Source organism: Petromyzon marinus, chromosome 30, assembly GCF_048934315.1.
Source record: "Petromyzon marinus isolate PM22_M1 ecotype Great Lakes invasive population chromosome 30, UKy_Petmar_22M1.pri1.0, whole genome shotgun sequence".
In the NCBI taxonomy this organism is placed as follows: Eukaryota; Metazoa; Chordata; class Hyperoartia; order Petromyzontiformes; family Petromyzontidae; genus Petromyzon; species Petromyzon marinus.
In genome coordinates, this window is record NC_133696.1 from 4,589,906 (window position 1) to 4,614,621 (window position 24,716).

Consider the following 24,716-nt stretch of genomic DNA (forward strand, 5'->3'; position numbering starts at 1 on the left):
CGTATTCCATTGCCGGAAAATCTGTTGTGTAGAATCCAATTGTTTATTTATTATTTTCTTGTGAATGATCCGAATTTTAAAATGCTGCTGCCCTCTGCTTGTATATTAATACGCCCACACACAAAACATACAATACAGTACAATATTGAATTCATTATGGTTATTATAATAATTTCCAGTCCTTTGTCAATCCACTGCTGGATGAAGCCCTCCTCATACCGTGTTGATCATGGGGGATGTTTGTGCACTGCAACTATACATCTGTAGATCCAGAGTTCGAGTCTCTCCCATGGTTAACATCAGTGGACAGTGATGTCAGAACCATTCCTGGACAACCCCGTCGCCAAGCAAAATCAGAATTAAAAAAATCTGTATTTAGACTGGAATAATCCGATTAACTATGCAGCTTCACAGATTTGCAGTCATTGACCACCATGGTGAAGTACAGTCAAATAAACCCCAGCGATCGACACAGCACGGGGGTTGCCTTCATCCAGCAGTGGATTGACAAAGGCTTGGATTGTGTTACCGCTGCCGGTAAATAAACGAGGCAGAATTAATTGTGTCTTTCTGCGCTCGCAATTTTGCTCATGTAGATTGTGAATTGTATCACGTTTAGAGTATTTGGCTCTCGGGCGGGATTTTTTTGTATGCGTAAAGTGCCACCGTATATCACCGTGATGAAGTGGCTGAGCCAAGATTGGTAATGCAGAAAAAAAAATCAAAGCCGGCAGCAGGGAGTCACGCGATTTCCCCCCCTGGAATTGTCGCGATTCATTTCAGTAATCGGTTATTATTTGTAACATTTTAAGCGAATGTAGCGGCCTCTCGCGGACAGCGGGTTCGCGTGAACCCATTACGTACAACGTATACGTATTGGAGGAAGAAAACAAAGCTATCCCTGCTCGTCCAATGCGATGCATGCATGTTGAGCTTACGAATCGATATTAATTGATGAATTAATGCATCGTTACATTCCCCACCCCCCCCACCCCTTAATTGGCAGTGTTGACGTTCAACCAAGGTCACCAATGTGGCCCAAACCAATGGTGTGGGGCATCACAATGGCGACGGGCATTGTTAACGCTCATTGGCGGGTGGTGCTTTGTTTTTGTTATCACTTTGGCAAATATTCACGTCGGACATTTAAGTCACGACGCGGGAATCCGTAAAATAGTTTTCACGTCGGCGATTTTTTTTTTGCGCGCTAAAAAGGAGAGCTTCACAATCGAGGCTTTTGAATTGGGTTAGATCGCGATCTAACCCAATTCCAAATGAGGACGGAGATCAGGGAAGTGAGAACAGCGTTGCCCAAAGGCTGACGCAGGATTGGCCGAGCGAAACTTGGCTTGTTACTCTTTGGTTCTATTCGGTAAAGTCACGTGGGTAAAAAATAAAACAACAAAAATCACGACGTTTCGGCCACAACACAACAAGTGGCCCTCATCAGGTGAAGGGACCGTACTGTCCAGAGGACAGGTGAAGGTACGGTCCCTTCAGGTGTCCAGTACGGTCCCTTCACCTGATGAAGGCCACTTGTGTTGTGGCCGAAACGTCGTGATTTTTGTTGTTTTATTTTTTACCCACGTGACTTTACCGAATAGAACCAAAGAGTATGGATCCTTGCAGTCACGAATGCTTCAAATCTAGAACTTTGCTTGTTGCACAACAAACGTGAGCACCATGGAGAACAGAAATACCGCTGGACAGATATGCACGCTTTAGGCAGCCATGTGGTCGAATTTGTTCTGAAGTCATCCAAATAATGTGTATCGGAAGTCATTTTGAAGACAGTTATTATCTACAGTTTTAGAAAATGTTGCGTCTTTTTACTCGAATACATGCACTAAAAATAAATGCGCCATCGACATTCCAAGCACGGATGTGTGAGTAAATCCAACACCGCGATATGTTATGAGCATTCCTCCTTTATCAAGTAAACTGGAACAAATATTTTAAAAGGAATTGTGATTTTTTATTAATTGTTGCCTAGATTTTTAAAGTGTCTGATAAATGTGTCCATAATCGTGGAACTGCCCATATTCAGCAAGACCCAATATGCATGATGCGTGCATTCAGCATGGGCGTGACACGTACACATACACTTGATTATCCGTCTACTGCTCAGAGGGCCGGCCCCCGTACCGAGCAAATCGCAGTGGAGAGTGGGGGGGGGGGGGATAAGTTTGACCATGCTTCACCAAAGTGAAGGCAGGCAACATAGGGAGTATACAGCAGTGGAGTTCGTCACACGTTCCACTCCCCCACCACCACAGCCTTTGACACTGCGTCATGCACGGCAGTCTCACGACCAGGCACCACTTGCCACAAATGAACCACAATACCTTGCTGATCTCGGCAAGGAGCATAAACCATCATCACGCAAACTCCGGTCATCCTCGCAGCGGTGGCTTTTGGTTAACCATCAAACAAAGACTATCACTGCATCGCACGCTTTCAGATGCACTTCAGCGGCCGTCTGGAATGCTCTTCGATATTAGGAGACCACTGGAGCTATGCACTGTGAAACCTAGAATAAAACTAATTTCCTGAGATGCTTTCTTGTTTAGTTTGTTGTCCTTCCCCCGCGCCTACGATTAGCATGGTAGGCTACTTACGGTGCGAAATAAGTTTAGCATACGTACATCCAGGCCCAACCATGCTTAGCTTCTTAAACCTGACTTGATTCGATGCATTCCAGGGGCGATTGGGTCATGTGAGTGGAACAAGAGTGAAGACAAAGCCACGGAAATGGTGTTATGATTACATTGGGAAGGATGCAGAGCTGATTGAAGCTCACAGCTATATTGGGAGTGATGTGGAGTCACTACAGAGACTTTCATTCAGCAGTGGATTGAGAACGGCTGGTGATTGGAGTCTTAACGCATCTGGTAGTGGCGTCCACCTGTAAATAAAACACTGGCATACCGGGCGACCAGACATCGATGCACTCCGTATTTTGTACGTTATTACGCAGCGTTTCGGATCGCTGCCGCGATCGTTTTTCATCGCAATTCAGCAGCTTGGGCGCGGGGGTTGGTGGCGCGCAGTGAGATGGAGCTGAAAAGCGATTGCAATGCGAGACGGAAGGCCCCTTTTTTTATTTTTTCTCGGTGCGAAGCAAGGAAACGACCGTTGCTCGACTGCACTGGAGCTAGCGGAGAGACAAAAGTAACGCTGCTAGGGATGGGCAAGAGACACGGACCTCATCTCTATAACCAAGCGGCTTCTGGTTTGTGCTCTGCGCACGGCTCGGATGCAGCGGTGGATCGGCGAGACGTTTTGTCGCACGCGGAGTTTGCGTTCGTGATATTTGTTTTCTATTCACATGGCGCCCTTTCGTTGCTAGCGAGCGATGTCGGGCGAGCTTAGCCTGCGCTTTGGCTCCTCTGCCAATGCAACTTCTGGGGAATTCGTGCGATGCCTGTGCGTAGCCCGCACAGAGCTCGGCGGCAGGATTTCGTTTGGGGAGGGAGGAGCGGCCGCCTTCCTTGCCGAGATGTTAACTCCCTCGCCTGGTGTCCAGGAGGCCGTGGGTCTGCTCCCGCCCGTGACATCACGCCTGCTGCTGTACACTCTTGAGTGTGCGTGTATCTCTCCCCGTGCCCGCGCGGATTTGTCTCCGGGTTCTCCGGGGTTTTCCCCTCCACATTTAGAATGAACGTGCGTGTCGAGCATTTGGCTGCTGTAAATGTCCACGTTGAGCTGTCATTTGTGGCCAGGTCGCTTCCGAAAAAAGATCTATACAGCTCAGTGAACCTTACCTGGTAAAAAAAAATAGATTTAATAGATTTTTTTACGAGGAAAGGTTTACTGAGCTGTATAGATCTTTTTCGGAAGCGAAAAATCTATTTTTTTGTTTAAAAAAAAAGATTTAAGAATTTTTTCTTTATATATATATTTTTTTAATAGGGTGGCGGGATGCAGAGATACAGGGATGCAGAGAGGAGATCTTGCAAGCAGGTGATCGCAAGCGGCGTTCGTACGAATATTGCCCGGGCTCGCATCTCACTCGCACGATGGATGATCCCGCGACGCGCACACCTCCACCGCCTCCACCCCGCCACCTCCAGCGTGGTCTCCATGGCGACCATGGCAATCGGCACCGATTGCGCCCTCGTTGCGGTGCAAGATGTGGCTTCGGCCCCCTCGTTCATTTGACCCTCGCGCAGCGGCTCTAATTATTATTACCCGCTGCTCGTTTTACGGGGGGGGGGGGGGGGGGGCGCACGCTTCGACGCCTTCCACTCAACACTCACACACACTCACACACACTCACACACACTCACACACTCACACACACTCACACACACACTCACACACACACTCACACACTCACTCACACACACACTCACACACACTCACTCACACACACACTCACACACACACTCACACACACACACTCACACACACACTCAACACACACACACTCACACACTCAACACACACTCACACACACACTCACTCACACACACACTCACACACACACTCACACACTCACACACACACTCACACAACTCACACACACTCACACACACACACTCACACACACACTCACACACACTCACATACACACACTCACACACACACTCACACACACTCACACACTCACACACACACACTCACACACTCACACACACACTCACACACACTCACACACACTCACACTCACACACACTCACACACACACACTCACACACTCACACACGCACTCACACACACACACTCACACACACACTCAACACACACACACTCACACACTCAACACACACTCACACACACACTCACTCACACACACACTCACACACACACTCACACACTCACACACACTCACACACACACTCACACACAACAACAACAACCGCCATTCGCCACTAAGTGGCGGTGACGTCACCACGACGCTTGTGCCAGGCTATGTGCACCCTGAGGCCACGTGAAGTGTCGAACGCCCGCTGGCAGGAGGTCACGGGGCAGACCCAGGTGCCACGGGTCGACTGACTGAGATGACTGGCTGATGCACCACCTGTGCCCCCTACTGTGCCAACCTGCTGTGCTTTAGCCACCCGGCGCTCCGCTCGCTGTTGTGAGCGTCGCTCCTCCGCCCTCCGTTGTTGTTGGAGGGCGACTGCCTCCAACTGCCCAGTAGCATCCTTCACGAGCCTCCTCCACAGAGGCCGATCTTGACACCGCTGGTACCAGTCATCGGCAAGTCCACTCAGCTCCACGTCCTCCTGTACCACATCACTCCATCTCTTCTCTAGCCCGTGCCGCGCCCGCTTAGCCCCCTCAATCCGGCCAAACAAAAGCTGTTTCGGCATGCGGTGGCTGGGCATGCGGGCTACATGACCCAGCCATCGCAGCCTTGCCTGCCGGAGGAGCTCACCGATGGGACCCTGCCCAGATCTTTCAAGGATTTGTGAGCTCCTCACACAATCCAGTCTGGTTAAACCCAGGATGGATCGTAGGCAGGCCAGCCTAAATGTTTCTAACCGGCGAAGATGTTCCATTAGGGGGGTCCACGTTTCGCAAGCGTAGAGAAGGGAGGGAATGACCGTGGCCGAGAAGACCTGAAGCTTAGTGCGGAGCGACAGACCAGGTAGCTTCCACACAGCGTTACGCAACCGATGAAAAGATATTGCCGCTCGACTGATTCGGAGTGAGACCTCTGCTGTTAAACTGGAGCCAGTCGCAAGCACACTGCCCAGGTATGGGAAACTCTCCACTCTCTCCACAACTGCCCCATCACCGATTGGGAGCTGTGGGGGTGGAGTGTCCGATGGTACAAAATACCCAGGCAGGTGCTTAGTTTTGGTGGGGCTGATGGTAAGGCCCCACCTCTTAGTGGCACGCTCCAGTCTCAGCAGCAGCGTCTCCAACTCCTCCTCTGACTGAGCAGCTATTACCAAGTCATCAGCATACATAACGTGGTTGAGCAATAGGGAGCCATCCCTTGACCGCACCCGGGCATCGATTAGCCTCCCATTATATCTGTACCATATGGAGATTCCCCCGGTACAGCTATTGAAGGCTTCACGAACTACGTGGTCAAAATAGATGTTAAATAATGTGGGAGCCAGAGGACATCCCTGTCGCACCCCAAGGTGTACAGGGAATGGCTCTGACTCCCGGCCACGTAGTTTTACCCGGGCCCGCTCACCATCATGAAGGTCCTTAATGATCGTGAGCAGAGGGTCAGGTACTCCAAAAGCACGAAGAACGACCCAGAGCCCAGGCCTACTGATGGTATCATAGGCCTTGACCAGGTCAATAAAGCAGAGATGTAGGTCTTGTTGGAATTCCCTACACCTCTGCTGTAGCAGACGGACAGAAAATATGGCATCTGTGCAGGACCGCCCTTTCCTGAAACCGCATTGGGGCTCCGCAAGCCTCTCCTCAGCGTGCCTGGCAAGGCGATGCTGAATAATCCTTGCCAGGACCTTTCCCGGCACACTGAGGAGTGAGATGCCCCTGTAGTTGTTACAGTCTGTGCGGTCCCCCTTCTTAAAAAGGGGGACCACCAGGGCATCCTTCCAATCCTGCGGAACCCGTCCAGTGGTCCAGACTGTTGTTATGATGTCATATAGGGCAGTCTGTGCACAAACGCCACCCTCCCTCAGCATTTCGCTTGGGAGATCATCTCTGCCCGCTGCCTTTCCTGGTCTCAGACTCCGGATCGCCTTCAATACTTCATCAGCAGCTGGCACCTCAGCCAGCCACTCACAGGGGGTGACTTCATCCAATATTTGAGGCACCCCACCTCAGCAGGGTCATCCTCACTTTGTGCCACGATGTTTTCCTGGCTGAGGGATTTTCCCTCCCCCAGGACCTCACAGAAATGCTCAGCAAATCTGCGAACCTGTTCCTGGGGGTCGGAAATTGGATCACCGTTTTTTCCCCTAATGATGGTAATAGGTGTGGTGCTGCAGGTTACTTTTTTGATGGAGTTAAATAGAGATTTGTGATCACGGGCCACTGAGGCAGACTCCATCTCCTCAGCAACCCGCGACCACCACCCATCCTTGCAGCGCCTCACGGCTCTCCGAACCTCCGAGCGAAGGCTGCGGTAAGCCTCCTCATTCTCTGACGTGGGATTCTGTAGCCGATGACAGTGGGCCTGTCGCTTTTTCTCAACCATCTTGAACAACTCCTCTGTCATCCAGGGTGTCTGGGGAGGTCTGGACTGCGTACCCAAAGCAGCCATTGCAGCTGCATGAGTCACAGTCCTAAACCTCGCCCATTTACCCTCGACATCAGGAGGAGTCGGGGACGATGCCAATCCCAGCCGCAAGCGATGATGAAATTCTCGCTTGCAACTTTCATCAGATAACTGAGACCAGGCCACTTTAGGTTGGAATGGGGTCCTGGGTGTACACCCACCACCGGAGTGGAAGAATGGCAGGCGCATCTTACAGATGACTAGTCGATGGTCAGAGGGCAGATCAGCTCCACGGTAGGTCCTGGTGTCAAGGACATGGGCTCGCATTCGCTGGTCCGTCACTATGTAGTCCAGCAGATGTTCTTGCTTGGACCCGGCATGCATCCATGATGTTGTGTGGATGCGCCGATGCCGGAACAGCGTGTTGGTAATTACAAGCCCATGGGCTGCACAAAAATCTAGCAGCCTCCTACCGTTGTTATTGAGCTGATCTGGCCCATGCCCTCCAATCACTCCAGACCAGGTGCCAGTATCATGACCAACTCGGGCATTGAAGTCACCCAACATGATGACTCTATCCCGAGGGGCCACTTTAGCCAGCACCTGTGACAGGAGGTCATAGAAGACATCTGACTCATCGGCTTTGCCTGCATCCCTCCACGGATGTTCATCTTCGGTGGGGGCATAAGTAACCACGACCACCATTCCTCGCCTCCGGTTGATGGGAAGGCGAGCCCAAAGTAGCCTGGGGCTTACAGCTTCCCACACCTCACCGCCACGCTCCCACGCCCCCTTCATTCTTTTGTTCAAAAGAAGACCCACACCCTGTTGTTTGGCAGTCTGCTGCCCCGAGTAGAGGACTGTCCACCCCTCATGGTGGCAGGAGCCAGAGCCGGTCCACCGGACCTCCTGAATGCCGCATAGATCCAGGCGGTACCGGTCCAGCTCCCGACAGAGGAGTGGCAGCCTCTCCTCTGCAGTGAGCGTTCGAACATTCCACGTGGCCAACCGTAGTGGCTTTTCGTTGTTTCTGGAGTAGCCCCGAGGGTAGGTATTCAATCTCCTGGCTCCGCCAATTGGGGTTTGGCCAGGAGACGTCATAGACGCCTGGCCCCCCGGGGCCTCCGGCACAAGCTTAGTTGTTACATATTTCAGTTTAATTCGTAGTTTCGTGGTAATTAATTGAAGGTGGAGGGGTTACCAGCCCCTCGCACCCGTCCAGAGCCCCCGTTTAGCCCCTGTGGTGGACACTCACACACTCACACACACTCACTCACACACACTCACACACTCACACACACTCACACACTCACTCACACACACACTCACACACTCAACACACACACACTCAACACACACACACTCACACACACTCACACACACACTCACACACACACTCAACACACACACACTCACACACTCAACACACTCACACACACACTCACTCACACACACACTCACACACACACTCACACACTCACACAAACTCACACTCACTCACACACACTCAACACACTCAAACGCCTTTAACCGACTGTTGGGGGCAAGTGCTGTTAGCGAGCACCTATGAAGGCCGTCGCGGCACACGAGGGGGCGGGTGGCCAACACCACGCCCGGCCGCCTTTGTCTCCCCCAGTGGCGATGTTTACACACCGCACCCAGGTACTCGCTAGAGGCCGAGTCGACCTAGGGGAGAGGCCCAGGACCGGTTCAGATAAATCGTCACTGGTGTTGGCCGTGAGCGAGAATCGAATTCGGATCCGCCGGGTTCGTAGCGCGCTACACCGCTCCACCGCCGCTCCCACGCACGCGTACACGCTCACAAAAAAACCATTCAGCAACAAAATCACCGCCTTTCTGTTCTGCACTAAAATCGACTAGCACCCAATTCTAATCACACGCGTGCCACGTGTTGCACTGCATCAATTCCCGTTTTTTTTCATCTCCCTGCCTGGCCTGCCTGCACATGAGCGTTGCATGAACATCAGCTCGTTTATGAATCCAAAGTGATTTGGGTTTTTTTTTTGGTCCATGATGCTGGGAGGCATCTTACGTAAACTCATAATTTATGTCGGTTCATCTCGTACGCCATCATGCAGAAACTATTAGGTAACATTTGTTTGTTATTGCTCTGCTTTCGATGGACCACCGTTTTAATTGTAAGCCGGGCAACGATCGGATTTAAATGTTTCATCAAGCTGGCTGGCTGGCTGCACTGGCAGAATTAGCGCAAAGAAATGCTGAAATAATTTTTTTTAAAAAAACAGCGACATCCGAAACGTGTGCATCGTCGGGTGTGTATTTTCAGCCTAGGTTTGCTTTTGGTTGTTCGCCATCGATGAAAAAAAAAAACACCACAACGTGTATTGTGGCGTTTCGCATCACACAGTGCTACTGGAGAGTGAGATTAAATACAAACTCTGCCGCGCAGCAACAGTAATTGAAAGGGTAACAAATCAAATCCTCCTACGTCCATCGCCGCGTCGTGAGAGCGGCACACCACTGCTCTCTACGTGTGTTTTTATCGTTGCTTATTTTTCCTTCATTTTCAATTACTCCCACTTGATCACTTTTACAACAGCCAAAACAAAAAAAAACCTTTCGCCCGCAAGAGGGAATCTTACCGCACATGATGATCTCAGCGTGATCGACAAACCTCACATCTTCAAATGCTGCTACTGGGGCTGCTGCATTAATCGAGGTGTTGCGCCCCAACAACTGTGCCTGTTGTCCAAATCACCCGGAACACACCCGACAGATCGCTAATCTGGAGCCAGAATAGCGATTTCACCCCCACTCCCCCACTGCAACAGAGGGCTGTGCAGAAACATCCATTGTTGTACCGTATATATACTTCTTTTGCGTTTCGTCTGTTGTCCTTCCTCCGATTAGCATGGTTGGCTACGTACGGTGCGTGAGAAGTTCAGCGTAACACATACTATAATACAGGTTTTTTTTTGGGTTAGATCGCGTAAAAATGTAAATGTGTCATTAAAGCCGCCACCACCCGACACAGCCAATTAGTAAGGTTTGTCACGTAAACAGAACACTAATTGGCTGTGTCGGGCGGTGGCGGGTTTAACAACACATTTATATATTTACACGATCTCACCTAAAAAAACTGTATTATGGATGATATTGGTCGCGATAGCCTACGTGCTAAACATCATACTCTCTCCGCTTTGTTTTTGGGTTGTGCCGCGCGTCGTTCGGTATGATGTCCGACGTTTCATTTTATGTTCTGGGAGATTCTTCAGGAACTAAACGCCCAGTTTCTGAAGATGCTCCCACAAAGATGGGAAAAGTTGTACAGCACAACCCCAAATACCCATGCAGTATTATTACTCTGCTTCTATGCTCCCAAGGCTATGCTCTCCGCCTTCACCAACCGGCACTCACCAGCGTGGTAAAGGTATGGTTAAATATATTCCTACGTAATAATAGGGTTTTTCCCCTTTGACGCCAAAAGGCGTCATCTGGTCGAACACCAATTGGGTCGAGGCTCAAAAGAAAGCCGCCCCTTGGTGTGAGCCAATCAGTTTCAAGGACAAAGCATATATTATCAAAGTATGTTTTTTGTTTGCATTTTGACTGCAGGTATTGTGGTTAATGCAGACATGAATCCTCGTAAAAAAAGGTTTCAGTTTTGTTGCCAGAAAAACCCTATTATTACATTTTGGTACTGGCAAAGGAGGTCTGAGATACATTCCCATGGCCCGCATGGAGTGGGCAAGCCCTCATTCCCAGCCATGAAGCACATGACTTAACGCAGCGAGAGGCAGGGGCCACGAAAGGTGACGAAGAAGTTTGAGAATGGCAGGGAACTTGCGGCTCTCCGTGAAATTTGTGACGGCTCTTCCCCTTTTTTCGGCGACGTGAACGCGGCGGCGGCGGCTGCCACCGCTGCTACCGCTGTGCGACGATGACATTTTACTCTCAAGATGAACGCTCGATGAAAAAATACATAAAACCATACGCGCCCGTCTGTTTTTTTTATCTTATTCAATGTTTGGCTTATTTATTTTTTGGGGCGTTTTCTTTGGCATGCAAATAGCTCCTTTGCCACTTTTTTTTGGTGGGGCAAAGAAAAGATGTGAACCATGAGTTCGGGGGCAAATGGGCAAGAAACGGTGACTCGTTTACCGTTTGGCGAGCGATTTTGTAAATAGGAAGGTTGGAGGGTAAGGCACGCTGCTTGGGATGCTATTGCCATTGCTTTTTAAGAAACCAGAGTAAATATTGAATCGTGGTTGTCCCATCAATGTCGACCTTTCAGTGTCCTCGTATTTGTCGTCGGGGTGGTTTCTTCCCGTTTACAACAGCTTGTTCATTTAATTATATTTAACATTCAATATTTGAGAGCGGTTAGCCACGCTATTGTGCTGTCAGCCCGACGGACGTGACTCTAATTCCAGGCCACGGCAAACATCAGCGGCGAGTGAGATCTGAACCGATCCTGGGAACCTAACCTTTCCCTCCCTTCCCCTTTTCATCAACCCCCCCCCCCCCCCCCCCCCCACTGATCAGCGTGGTGAAGTATAGTCAAATAACCCCTCACAGCCGACGCAGTCTGGGGATGCCTTCGTCCAGCGGTTGCATGACATAGAGCCGTACGAGTACGTCTACTCTACTGCAGAATTAAATAAAGCAATTCACAGCGCATCGCAGCGTCTGCCGTGTGATGCACGCTTTGAGCGTGTGCGGTGTTGTGTGTAGTTGTACGTGACCAGGCATGTAATGATGCTTTCGATCATCAATTAATATTGATTCTTAACGCTCGCGATGCGTGTATTGAATCGTGCGTGCAAGGATCGATCGTTTATGATTCGTGCGAAATATGTGCCATTGTGTTTGGGGGTAAGGAAAGAAACCAGACAAAATAGACAATGGCAGGAGGAAATGAGATGGGCGATGGGAAGGAGACAAGCTACAAAGGAGACGGAACACACGCAAGAATGACATCAGAATATTTATACTGGAGGAATCCGATGAGCTATGAAGCTCTTTTTCACACATGTCCAGTAAATATTGTTAAAGAAAGACGCCAGACGAGACTGACAGTGCGAACCCAACAGGCAATGCAAATGGTACACAAAATGCAAACGAGATCGATAGACAAGCAACAAGGTATAAATGTGACACATAGACCACAGATTGGACGAAACAATTAGATGGAATATGGGAGACCGCCAATACTATTGAGGCACACAACGCAAAGGAGCCAAAGAGCAAAAACTAATGGGACGATAGGCGACTAGTCAATTCAATGAGGTGGAACACACGAATCAATCAATATAGCACGAACACGGCAATCAGCACAATGCAGACAGACGACACAAACAAGGTGGTGCAATTCAAGTCGAAGAAAAAAAAAACGTTCTCCCATCGAATGGTGAGCCCCGTATCTATGACATTTCGTCGAACGGCTTGTCCGGGCGGTGCTGTGGCTGACTTCTCCTGTGCCTGCTATGCGACCGCGCTACGTGTCGTGCGTTCACAATCAGCTGAGACACTGACTGGTGCGTTCCCGCATGCGGTGCGCGCCGGGAAGGGGCTCTCGCGCCCCGTCGCGCTCCGTGACAAACTCTCTAGCGACGAATCGGCGATGGCGCAACGGAAGGAAGCCGTTGGGGAACGGCTCCATAAAGTTGGCGACCAGACCTCCGAGCGATTTTCTGTACCGCAGGAGAGTCAGAGTGGCTGGGCTCGGGCTCCTGCTGTGGTGGGTTTTGAGAGCGGATGTGCAATAAAATCGGGAGATAATTCTCATCAGCCAGTGCGTTTATCCCCATTGCACGCATCGGCCCGAGTTTTACATCCAAAGCCATCCGAGACTCCTCGAGTAGTTGTTGAAAAATGTCATTGAAACTATGCTTGTTATTGGGTAAATACGCAACATTTTCTTCATTTTTACGCTTATAATAATTCAACTCAACCCTCCTTTGGTGATTTGAAGAATTGTCACGAATTTGTATTGTGATTCAATTAAAAAATATATATATTTTTTACGTCTTTGTATGATAACATTGGCATTGTCTGTCTCGTATGTTTTGCCTTGTTCTCTTTCATATGTTTCATTCGGCTGTTACCACCCCCGGCATACCACCTCCAGTCTCGCTCTCAACATAGCTTGTGTCTAGACAGAGACATCGCTTGTCGTGAGCGTGTCTTCACGCTGACCGCCACCCCATAAACTGTCATCATCAGCACCACCAACATCACCATTCTAAGCGGGTTTGTCGACATGGAATAGAAATGACACTCAGCCTGTGGAACTTTTACAAATTGACGCTCCCCCCCCCCCCCCCGCCCCCCGCCATGGCCTTCCCCCCAACCCCAAACAGTGTGGAGAGCGAAGCGGATGTGCGGACCTCCGCAGAGGGCGCTCGCCAAGCCTTCCTGCAAGACCCCGCGGGCCCGCAGCAGCAGGGCAGCCGCTGTCCCCGCGGCTTCTGGAGCGGCGTGGCGGTGGCGGCGGCGGCCGGGTCCAGCGCCTCGTCCTCGCTGGCCCCGGCCAAGTCGCAGAAGCTGAAGCTGCAGCGCGGCAGCTCCCTGCTGCGGACACAGGCGGACGAGGAGACGGTGAAGCGGTCGCGCAACCACGCCGGGGCCTACGAGCTGTCGGCGGACCTGCAGGACAAGCAGGTGACGAGCGGCGCAATGGCGGCGTCTGCGGCGGCCACTTCTGCGATGACCGCGTCTGCGCAGAGACGCGCGGTCGCCGGGGTCAGGTTGTCGCAGGGGGCTTGAGGGGCCCGCAGCCCGGCGTCGTGAAGCTTGAGTGGCCACCCCCCCCCCCCCCCACCAAATTTATACGGATGCCATGGTGGCGAGATGTTATCTCCCTCGCCGGGTATACAGTAGGTCGTGGGTTCGATCCCGACCCTGACGCTTGCTGTGTATTTGGAGTTTGTGTGTCTCTCGCGTCGTGGTCACGTGGATTTTTCTCCGAGTCCTCCGGTTTTTCCCTCCACATTTAGAAAACTTTCCACATTATAAGCCAATTCGTTGAGCTATCATTTGTAGCCAGGTTGCGTCTGAAATAATAGCTTAAAGCTCAATAGGCTTTACCTGCTAAATCAAATATTTTTTCATTCATGGGATATTATATCTCTGGTGCTTGACAATGGTAAAGGCGCAATGCTGTAGCATTGTGATAGTTTTGTTGATTTTACTTTACACCGGTTAAATCGTAGATCTGGTGGCATCCACGGTTCAAGGCGAGTCACACCAGTAATGCCAAAGGATTGGTGATTTAGGAAGTTCTCATTGTGTCTGAGCAAATCAATCAATGACAGTAGCTTGCATGTATTCATGTTTTGGCAGCCACGTCTATGACCAAATCACCCAGACTGCACCTGATCCCATCAGACCTTGGAAGCTAAGCAGGGACACCCATGGATAGTACTTGCATGGGTTGTAGTGGTTACGGGCAGCAGTTGATTGACAATCGGGCCGTGCGTCTATGTGTATGTATAAGCTGGCGGTCGCGCGGTTCCTGAGAGGTCGTGGCTTTCATGCTCTGCCGGCCTGGCGATCGGCTTGGGAGGACACGCGTCGGCCAAGTCCTGCGCTAGCAGTACAAAGGTCAAACCCTCGGGATGATGGCAATGCCGCACCACTGGCCGAGTGCGCCGAAAACGCCCCGTGGGAGAGAGATGAATGAATTCCGAGCGAACGGCTCATCGGATGCAGGGATTACCAAGCCAAATCGGTTAAACGGCGGCCATATTTGTTGGGTGACACAAAAACGTTAAAAAGTGGAAATTGGATTTTGTTTTTAGCTATGGGTATGGACTGAGTGAGGGCAACATACGTATGGTGGATTGAAATAAATTTGTACAAACCCTCTTAAACCGGTAATTTATAAAATATATATAACAACAGTTGCCAGCCTTTGGTGACATTTTCTTTGTATGTTTGAATCCTCTCAAAGGGGAAGACGTTGTAGTACTGTTCATTTGTGGCCGTGACGAGTTTGCATTGCCGAAGCACTGTGTCCTTTTCAGATGTCACTTTACCCTTTAGGTTCTCCTTTGCTATTAACGTGCGCCTTTTTTATTACTCAACGAAGCCACACCTGGCCTGCCAATTAAATTGATAAATAAAATTGTATGATAAAAAGACTTTGCCCGACCCCCGCAATTATCGATACCCCTACGGATTATAACCGCTCGCGTGAAATCAGATATTGTTTGAAAATAAATAATAGGGCAGTCAACTAAATTAATGGACTGTGTTAACATTCACACTACTTGAAAAATAACGTACACTGATTAATTACATAAAAAAGTGCAATATGTGAGGAAATATTGTTAAGAAGTGGCGAATTGATTGCGCAATGGTCATCGCACTGCTCAATGAACTCAGCCACCTGAGTTCGATTTCTGCCCGCAGCTAACAACAGCAGTGTGATATTGCTGCAGCATTGCACATTGAACTCCTAATTAGACGCTGAAACTGAACTTGGAAATTGCTTTCATGCGTTTGTGTTTGTGCAAACTACAGCGTTTGTCAACCCAGCTGACCGTTTTCGTTTTTTTTAAGTAAGACGTCAAAACAAACGCTTGACTAACGGTGCCGCGCGTCATAACTCCACGGCGACCGATCGTTCGTCTCGGCTTCCGGCAGGTGGAAATGCTGGAGCGGAAATACGGCGGGCGGTTCGCAACCCACCGCGCTGCCTGCACCATCCAGGCCGCGTACCGGCAGTACCAGATGAACCGGAACTTTGAGCGTCTGCGCAGCTCCATCTCGGAGAGCCGCCTCCCGCGCCGCATCGCGCTGGGCGGCGCGCACTCGCAGGTCCCCTACGAGCTCTCCGACCGCTCCCTGCCGCCGCCGTGCCACCACGACCGGATGCGCCCGCCCCTCTACAGCGGCAAGGGGATGATGGATCCCGGCTTGGCGCACGCCCTGCCGCCGGGCGCCGCCGGCGACTTTGCGGAAGGCATCACGGACCTGGAGAGCGCCTTCTCCAAGCAGGTGCGCTCCCTCGCCGAGACCATCGACGACGCGCTGCTCGGCGGCCGGGGCTTGGAGGCGGACGGCGCGGCCCGGGGCGAGTACGGTGGGGTCCTCGATCCCGCGACCCAGAGGATAGCCGGCGGCGGCGGACGGATGCTGAGCGGCGACGAGCTGGGCACCATCGTCTACCCCCCGCCGTCGCCCTACGACGCCGTGACGCTGTACATCGACGACGAGTCGGGCGTCGGCGGGGAGGCCGCCGGGCTCCTCCAGCCACCGGGCGGAGAAGAAACGAGGGCCTACTGCGACCTCGTCCGCTGCACCTCGGAGCGCGACGGCAGCGACGGCGGCAACGGCGGCGGCGGCGGCGGCGGGAGGCTCTTTGTCCCGACGGACAACCAGCGGCGCGTTTCCTGTCCGGATTGCCGCGACCCGGACAAGCCGTGCGGACAGCCGCCGCTCCTGACGGTCGAGCAAGCCGCGGAGGTGGCGGCGGACCCCTCGGTGGGCCACAGGGTGGCCAAACGGGCGGTCTCGGGCCGTGGGCATCCCGCGCTGCTGGGCAGGGCCGGTGGGGGGAGGCTCGACGGGCACCTGGGCATCAACGGAGGGGGCAGGGGGGGAGCGGGAGGGAGCGGCGCAGGCCGGCCCCCGAAGTCGGAGTCGGACGCCTCGGACGGAGACAACGACAGCGTGAATAGCACGTCCAACTCGAACGACACGGTGAACTGCAGCTCGGAGTCGTCGCGGGACAGCCTGCGCGACACGGTGCACAGCAAGCCCAGCTACCACAAGGAGACGTGCAACAGCTGGGACTCGCCCGCCTTCACCAACGACGTCATCCGCAAGCGCCTCTACCGCATCGGGCTCAACCTTTTCAACAAGTGCGTGGTCGAACGTCCCCCACGTGCGGCCCCGCCTCCGAGCTTGCGAAAGAATCGTGACCTTTTTATTGATTTAGTCTTTATTGAAGCTTTTTTTATGCTGGGAGAGGGACGGAGTGGTGGCGCAGATGTTTGCGCGCTGTGCTATGAACTCGGCGAGCTGAGTTTGATTCCCTGCCACGGCTACAGAGATAAAATCCCTCCCGCACTGACCGTTTTGACGAAATATGGTCAAATACTCCCCACAAACAACATGGGATGGGGAGGCCTTCATCCTTGTCAAATGGGTTTTGCTTAGTTTTCGGGGGTTTTTTTCAGCACGTACCCATACATATGTTTGGCGCAAGCAATTGCAATCACGTTTTCCCATTGCGAGGCTGAAAAACAATCTGTCCATTATTCATGCCTCCCAATTTTCTGCGGCTGCGACGGCACAGCGCCTCGAGACGCGGCTGCAACGCGCTGAATAAATCCGAATTGCAGCGTACGATTGCATTGACAGGCACGCTCATATTTTCCCGCCCGTTGTTTCCGAAGCTTTACATTCTGTCTCCATGCGCGCATGCGTGCGTGTCTCTCTCTGCAGAAAAGCGGAGAAGGGCCTCCAGTTCCTGATGGAGCGTGGGTTTATCCCCGACACACCGTACGGAGTTGCCCAGTTCCTGCTGCAGAGGAAGGGCCTCAGTCGGCAGATGATCGGAGACTTCCTCGGCAACCGCCAGAAGCAGTTTAACCGGGACGTCCTCGAGTAAGACTTCTTCTTGTGAGGCATGCACACATGGCAATACATCTATCCTTCGATCATCAGGCCTGCGATGGTGCCTAGCGGGCACCGCGGTGGCGAGATGTAAACTGGCTCGCGTGGTATGCAGGAGCTCCTCGGTTCGATCCCGGCCCTGACGATGCCTGTATATTTAGAGTTTGCATGATCTCCCCGTGGTCACGTGGATTTTTCTCTGGGTCCTCCGGTTTTTCCCTCCAACTTTAGAAACACGCGTTTAGAGTATTCGGCTGCTATAAATTTCCACATGATATCATTTGTGGCCAGGTCGCTTCTGAAAAAGAGCTATATAGCTCAGTGGGCCTTACCTGCTAAAATAAAAAAAATAGTTTTAAAGTATGTTGCATCGATCCCTCGATTGGAATTGATTTGCTTTTGGTGATACAAGCGTTGAGTCGTATGTGTGTGTGAGAACTGATTATTTTGCGATGTATGCAAATCGTATGCAAATTATATTCAACGATAGTCAAATCTGCATATAATAAAACCGTCTGGAAGCCAAGTCCATGTGTGATTATATTCGAAGTTGCCTTTTGCCTTCCCCCCCCCCCTCCACTAGTGTAATATAAAAATGTGTTGCTTATATGAGAGGTGTGCTTATATCCAGCCTCTACTCTATTCCATTCCTATAGGGGTGGCGCATTGGTTCAGTGGTTCGCGCATTGCACTGTGAATCTGGCGACCTGAATTTGATTCCTGGCCACGGCTAACATCGGTGGCGAGTGATATCTGAACCAGTCCTGGGCCCCCGCGCATGCCCCATCCTTTGACCAACCTCCACTGCCCAGCTTTTGAAGTATAGTCAAGCGACTGTCCTGAACAACCACAGTGCGGAGAGGCCTCCGCTTCAACAGTGAATTGGCAATGGGGCTGAAAATCACATTGCGGCCGATTGTGCGGAATAAAAACTGTTCAAACGAGTCGGAACAAGAGCCCAAAAAAACGATACGAGTGAGATGGTAAACGCGTGACAAAACAATCGCGACCCTGAATTACATTTCAATCCATCCAATCGCCGGCAGTGTGAATCATTCTATGCCTACCCCTATACTGACATGTTCAGATGCACACGTGCCTGGTAAAGTGCAGATTACTTTCGGTGATGCGTTTGTTCCCGCCTCGTACATTGAGGTGTCATTCCCCGCACTCTCTCGAGATCGTTCCTAACCAACCACTCTTTTTTTGACGCCGGCTCTTTGTCCGTTCAGCTGCGTGGTGGAGGAGATGGATTTTGCGGGCATGGATATAGATGAGGCCCTGCGGAAGTTCCAGGGACAGGTTCGAGTCCAGGGTGAAGCCCAGAAGGTGGAGAGGATGATTGAAGCCTTCAGGTGAGATATTCACTCGAGCTGTTCATCAGCTGTTCATCAGTTCTATCCAATATGGAAACCAGGACTGAGGGGGGGGGGCTTTTTTCTAACCTTTTTGTGGGGGGCACAGATTAACGACCCGACACGCACACACGACACACACACATACCTCATGGTCATAGCAAAAAAGGTAGTAGCATTGACAGAAGTACTTTGAGCATTGCAAAATGAGAGTAACACCAGCGTTGGTCAAAAATGTTTTCCTCTCGTACCTGATTATCCATCACTGCTCGCAGTGATGGATACATGTCGTTTGTGGGCCGTTTGGAAGTGGTGGGCCCCGTGTGGCTGTGGGCCATGTGAGATATGATGCTGTGAAAAATGTGCTTTTGTAAAAAAAAGTTTCAAATAAATCCTGATGACCAAATCACCCTTAATGTGCACCCAATCTTGTCAGACCACAGAAGCTAAAGCAGGCTTCGATCCTCTTTGTACTTGGATGGGAGACTGCCTGGAAATACCTGGGTGTTTTTGGTTTTGGCTATGATGCGGCAGCACACTAATTGACTCTTGGCTAGCCATCAAAGACGGTCACTGCATCGTGTGCTTTCAAATGCGCTTCTGCGTCCATCTGGAACGCTCTTCTTTCGGATATTAGGAAGCCACTGGAGCTATGCACTTTTAAATCTAGATTGAAAACTTTTTCATTCGAACTGCTTTTTGTATTTAGTATGTTGTCCTTCCCCCGCACCTCCGATTAGCGCACTTGGCTATGTACGGTGCAAAATATGTTCTCCATACATATGTAGCGACATAGAATCGGTAACGTAGCGGCATAGCGATGGCTGCTAGCAGGGAAGGGGATCTGCAGCTTGCAGCAGCCCTGACTGACAGCAGGCCACGTGATAAACCAGAGCAGGATCTAGGGGAAAGGTCACGGAACCCGCTAGTCGGGTCCAGAAGGGGGCGTAGCCGGGGGCGGCGCCAGGCCACGCTGACAGTTTAGGAGGGGCCCCAGGGGGAGGGGACCTCGGGGCTGTCGTTTGGAGCGGGATCCCCGTCGTGTTGCTGGAGTCTTCACCGTCGTCTCTGTCTTCACCATGTCGGCGTCGCCAGTCAGGCAGTCTACCAGCTGCCCTGACTGGGAAACGTAATTACAAAGTGTTGTCAGGCCGTGTTAATAAACAGAGTGCCTCCTACTCCAGAGATATTGGTGTTACCCCTCTCGTGTGTGTGGTTTCCTTCCACGAAGTCAAACAACCATTAAAATAATTACTCACGATACAGAGCCCTCTTGAAAAAATTGTCTTGAGACTCAGTGATGCTTTCCTGGTCTAAATAAAATGGAATTATTATTACTACAAAGAATAAAAATAATGTTACGTTTCTTCCCCATCATTCTAAATATATTTTTACCCCCCTAAAATTACTGCTCTAGGATTTTTTAGGGCGATGATGGCAACGTGTTTAAGTCACAACCCTCCAATTGCTTGCTCACGCCACTGCTAGCACAACATCTACCACTAGTAGGGGCCCTGGTGAGCCCCCCCAAAAGAGGTATTTTGGCCGGACGTCTTGAAACGGGATGCAAGTACCCACACTTTACCCCACCACCCGGGATTCTGCCGGCCTGTATCCATTAATGCTGCCAGATGGACAGAGGTATGGGGAGATTTAAGAACTGCGCACCAGGAAAGAGAATCGAACCAGTGACCTCGACATTGCAAGCCCAGTGTGCTGACCTTTACACTGTGGCAGCATCCCAAACATATAACATACTGGGTACTCAGCATGTCAAGCGGTAGTTATTCCCTTCTCCATAGCCTTCATGCAGCACGAAATGCGTCCGGTTATTTTGTGATGAATTTTACGAATGTGCCTTGGCCTCTGTTGGGCCTCTGAACGTACAAACGATGAACGAGCACATTAAACGACTGTGTCGTCATTTTTCACACTTTTAACGGGTAAATATTCGTATACACAGATTATTGTCAAATCTTTGGACACTCGACAAAGTGTTATCACTGGTAAGCTCATCTACGCAGTGTGTGACAAAATTCAAATCTACTTTGCAACATCCTAAAAGTTAACACTGTATAATGCAAGTACTGGTCATAACTCTTCTGTTGCCAATTACCCAGTTTTATATAATCATTTTGTTTTGACGCTTTGTCTCAGTCTTAGTGGATACACTCCATTGCATAAATACAATTATTGACTGGTAAACATGACGCATGAAACTATTCATCTCCGAGAAAATGTTAAGATTTGTCACAATGCTGGCTTATGATTCGATATGCCAATTTTTTTTATTATTTTTTGTTGTTCCTCATTTGTTTCGACTCAACTGCAATATGTTTTCACTTCCATATCCCAAGCTTAACACGAGCATAGAATATTCATCAAATTTGTACAACCCATCACCGTTAGTTTCTCGCACGCACAATTCATGCATCATGCGGTTGAGAATCAATTTTAATAGATGAATCTGTGCAAATGCTTGCGTCTTTTGGTAAAGTCACGTAGATAGGCTCAAAGAAAATCTATGTGACTTTCCCGAAAGACCCACGAAAATGAATTCCTGCAGTAACGAAAGCTTTAAGTCAAGATTTAAATCTGTGCAACATCACGTGCCTAGTAATTACATTTTTGGAAGTTGATATGCAGGACACCGCAGTAGTACTGTATATATATAAATATCATAATTAATTTAAGAAAGAACATGACCATTACTAAAACATGCCTCTCTCACCACAGAGACTGCTGGAATGTAGGTTTACATTTTAGGATTGTCCAAAACAAGTTTTTTTTTTTCATGAGGTTGGTGGCGTGTTGTTTTACAGAAATCGGAGCTGGTTGAGACCTCCTCACAGACTTCCCTTTGCTCCTCCTTCAGCATTGCTGACTTTGCACTTGAGGGGAAACGTCAAATTGCCGTAACTTTATGAATTAATATTTTAATTCCCCCCCCCCCCCCCACATTTTATTTTTACAGTAAATAATGCACGAATCCTGATGTTAACTTCATGACACCTTGAGTCACAATTTAGCTATGTCTTGCACAAGTCCAGTTTCGAAACATAATTCCCATCCGTACCATACGCGGCAGTCAAATGTACACCTTTGGGACGTGATAGTTATTTATTCACTCTATGACTAAAAGGTGAATGGTTTTTACAGGAAGAAAAAAAAACATCACGTGATTTCCTTGTAAAATTAAAAGGCTTTAGTGTAAGATTAGCCTAGCTTAAGAGATTTTATGGTTTTTTTTTTAAAACTCATGAATATCACAGAGAGGCATCACATAGCATTACGTGGGTCGACGGCAATGGGAGTCGCAATCCACCAGCCTGCATCCGCGTATCCTTTTCTGCTGCTATTTAGGTCCGATCGGTTGCATAATGCTGTGCGTGTGCCCTCGGAACACAACTGGACGGATTTGGCGATGACGTCAATAGTACTGCGTCGGATTTGACCCTTTGTGAGCGCAAAGCGCGGGCTGCGAACACCGCGTCATGTCCTCGCCATTCAAATGTGCACGCATTGCCATTGGTCCACTATTCACATTAATAATTATTACACGCAGTATTTAAATTGTCTCTTGAGTGCACAGTATTACACGTGTGTGGGGAGCGATAGTGTAGCGGTTAGCGCAGCTGTGCTACGAACCCAGCGACTCGAGTTCCATTTCCACTCACGGCCAACACCAGTTATGATTATCTGAACCGGTCATGGGCCTCCCCTAGGTCGACTGAACCTCAAATGAGTACACAGTGCGGTGTGTAAAAACATCGCCACTGGGAAGACAAAGGCAGTCAGGCGTGGTGTTGGCCACCCACCCCCTTGTGTACCGTGCCGGCCTTCATAAGTGTTCACTTACAGCACTTTCCTCAACAGTCTTGTAATGCTATACGGGGGATCTTTGTCTTTGGTGTGTATGACATGGTCGCACTATGCTGTGAACTCAGCTACCTGAGTTTGATACCTGGCTATAGCTAACATCAGTGGCAAACGGTGTCTCGTCTCGTGTTCTGTGCCTCTTCTAGGTCGACTCAGCCATAAATGAGTACCTGGTGTTATATGTAAACATAAGCACCGGTGAAATAAAGACAGCCAGCTGTGGTGCTGACCACACCATGCCCCATTGTGCACCATTCAGCCCTCAATAGGAGCATGCGAACAGCACTTGCCCCAAAAGTCCGCATGCTAGATGGGGGATATGTATCTTAAATGTGCATATTTTTGCCCTTCGGGTTTCACATTCTATGTTGAATTCAAGTTATTTGACTAAACAGTAATATATATTCTTGGTTCTTTCGGTAAAGTCACGTAGAAGGGAAACAATAAAATAATAAAAATATAAAACAATAAAATTCTCACGACGTTTCGACTGCAACACAAGCAATCATCATCAGGTGTGAAACCCATAGCAAGAAAATTTGAAAAAAAGTGGCGGTTTAAAAAAAAACACTTTTTTTTCAAATTTTCTTGCTATGGTTTTCACACCTGATGATGATTGCTTGTGTTGCAGTCGAAACGTCGTGAGAATTGTATTGTTTTATATTTTTATTATGTTATTGTTTCCCTTCTACGTGACTTTACCGAAAGAACCAAGAATATGAATCCCTGCAGTCACGAAAGCTTTAAATCAAAATTTAAACAGTAATGGTTCAACATATTTCTCACGTATATGTTCTAATACAGCGCTATACACATGCATGCTGTCATTAATGTTTACAGGTCATATAGAGCATATAAACAGAAAATGAAAACGCACATGTATACAGACAAATAAATATACACGCACGTGCATACAGTACGTGTAGTATAGTCATTCTAAATTACCCCCAAGCCATTGACCTTGCGGGTCATTATTTTTGTGGTGCATATACAGTGTATCCTATTTTTTATTTCATTAATATTGTGATTTTATCCGATGTTATCATTAACGTTAATACGCAATTAATTAGCGTTCATTTCGCTGGAAATTGCTTTCCATTACACGATAACTTAATAGATAGTCGTGGCTTTTTGGTTTTCATCGGTGCTCACCAACAGTACCATGACGACGGTCTGATAATGAATAGTGCAATTATTGTCCGCTGCTGGATGAAGGCCTCCGAATACCGTGTAGCTAACGGGGTTTTATGTTGTTACCATACTCCACCGTGCTGGTCAGTGGGGTTGTTACAGAGTGGGTGGTGGAGTGGGGAGAATATCACTCGCCACTGCTGTTAGCTGCGGCTGAGACTCGAACTCGGGTCACTGGGTTCAAAGTGCGGCGCACGTATGAACCGATGCACCACCGCAGCAGAGTAAACTGCCAGTAGAAAAAAAACATTTATATTCTTGTCTCTGTGCGTGTGTGGTGCTTCATTGCTGATAAAATTGGAATGGTGAATGACTAAACTACCTCTGCAGAACAAGGACTGATCTCGCATGCGGTAACGTACATAGAGGCTCTGCAGTAGCTTTGCCATTTGTGGGATATGGATGTGGGTCATCTAATTTTTATTTTGTGGGAGGAAGGATTTACAGTATTTACCTTAATTCCGTTCGACATCACGACTCCATAAGCTGATATCTCTCTGAGCCATTGGTCACATAGTTGTGCATTG

General features: G+C 49.6%; 1 protein-coding gene across 3 annotated transcripts in view; it reads left to right on the top strand.

The window, feature by feature from the left end:
* The window catches only part of LOC116947493 (IQ motif and SEC7 domain-containing protein 1-like), a 220,764-nt gene that overhangs the window by 173,044 nt on the left and 23,004 nt on the right, over positions 1-24,716 (top strand). For all 3 annotated transcript variants that reach the window (XM_032963300.2, XM_032963302.2, XM_032963301.2), the window contains exons 2-5: positions 13,501-13,801; positions 15,788-17,007; positions 17,594-17,755; positions 18,997-19,119. In XM_032963300.2, the coding sequence (XP_032819191.2) occupies positions 13,501-13,801; positions 15,788-17,007; positions 17,594-17,755; positions 18,997-19,119 (1,806 nt within the window). The remainder of the gene's footprint in view (positions 1-13,500; positions 13,802-15,787; positions 17,008-17,593; positions 17,756-18,996; positions 19,120-24,716) is intronic.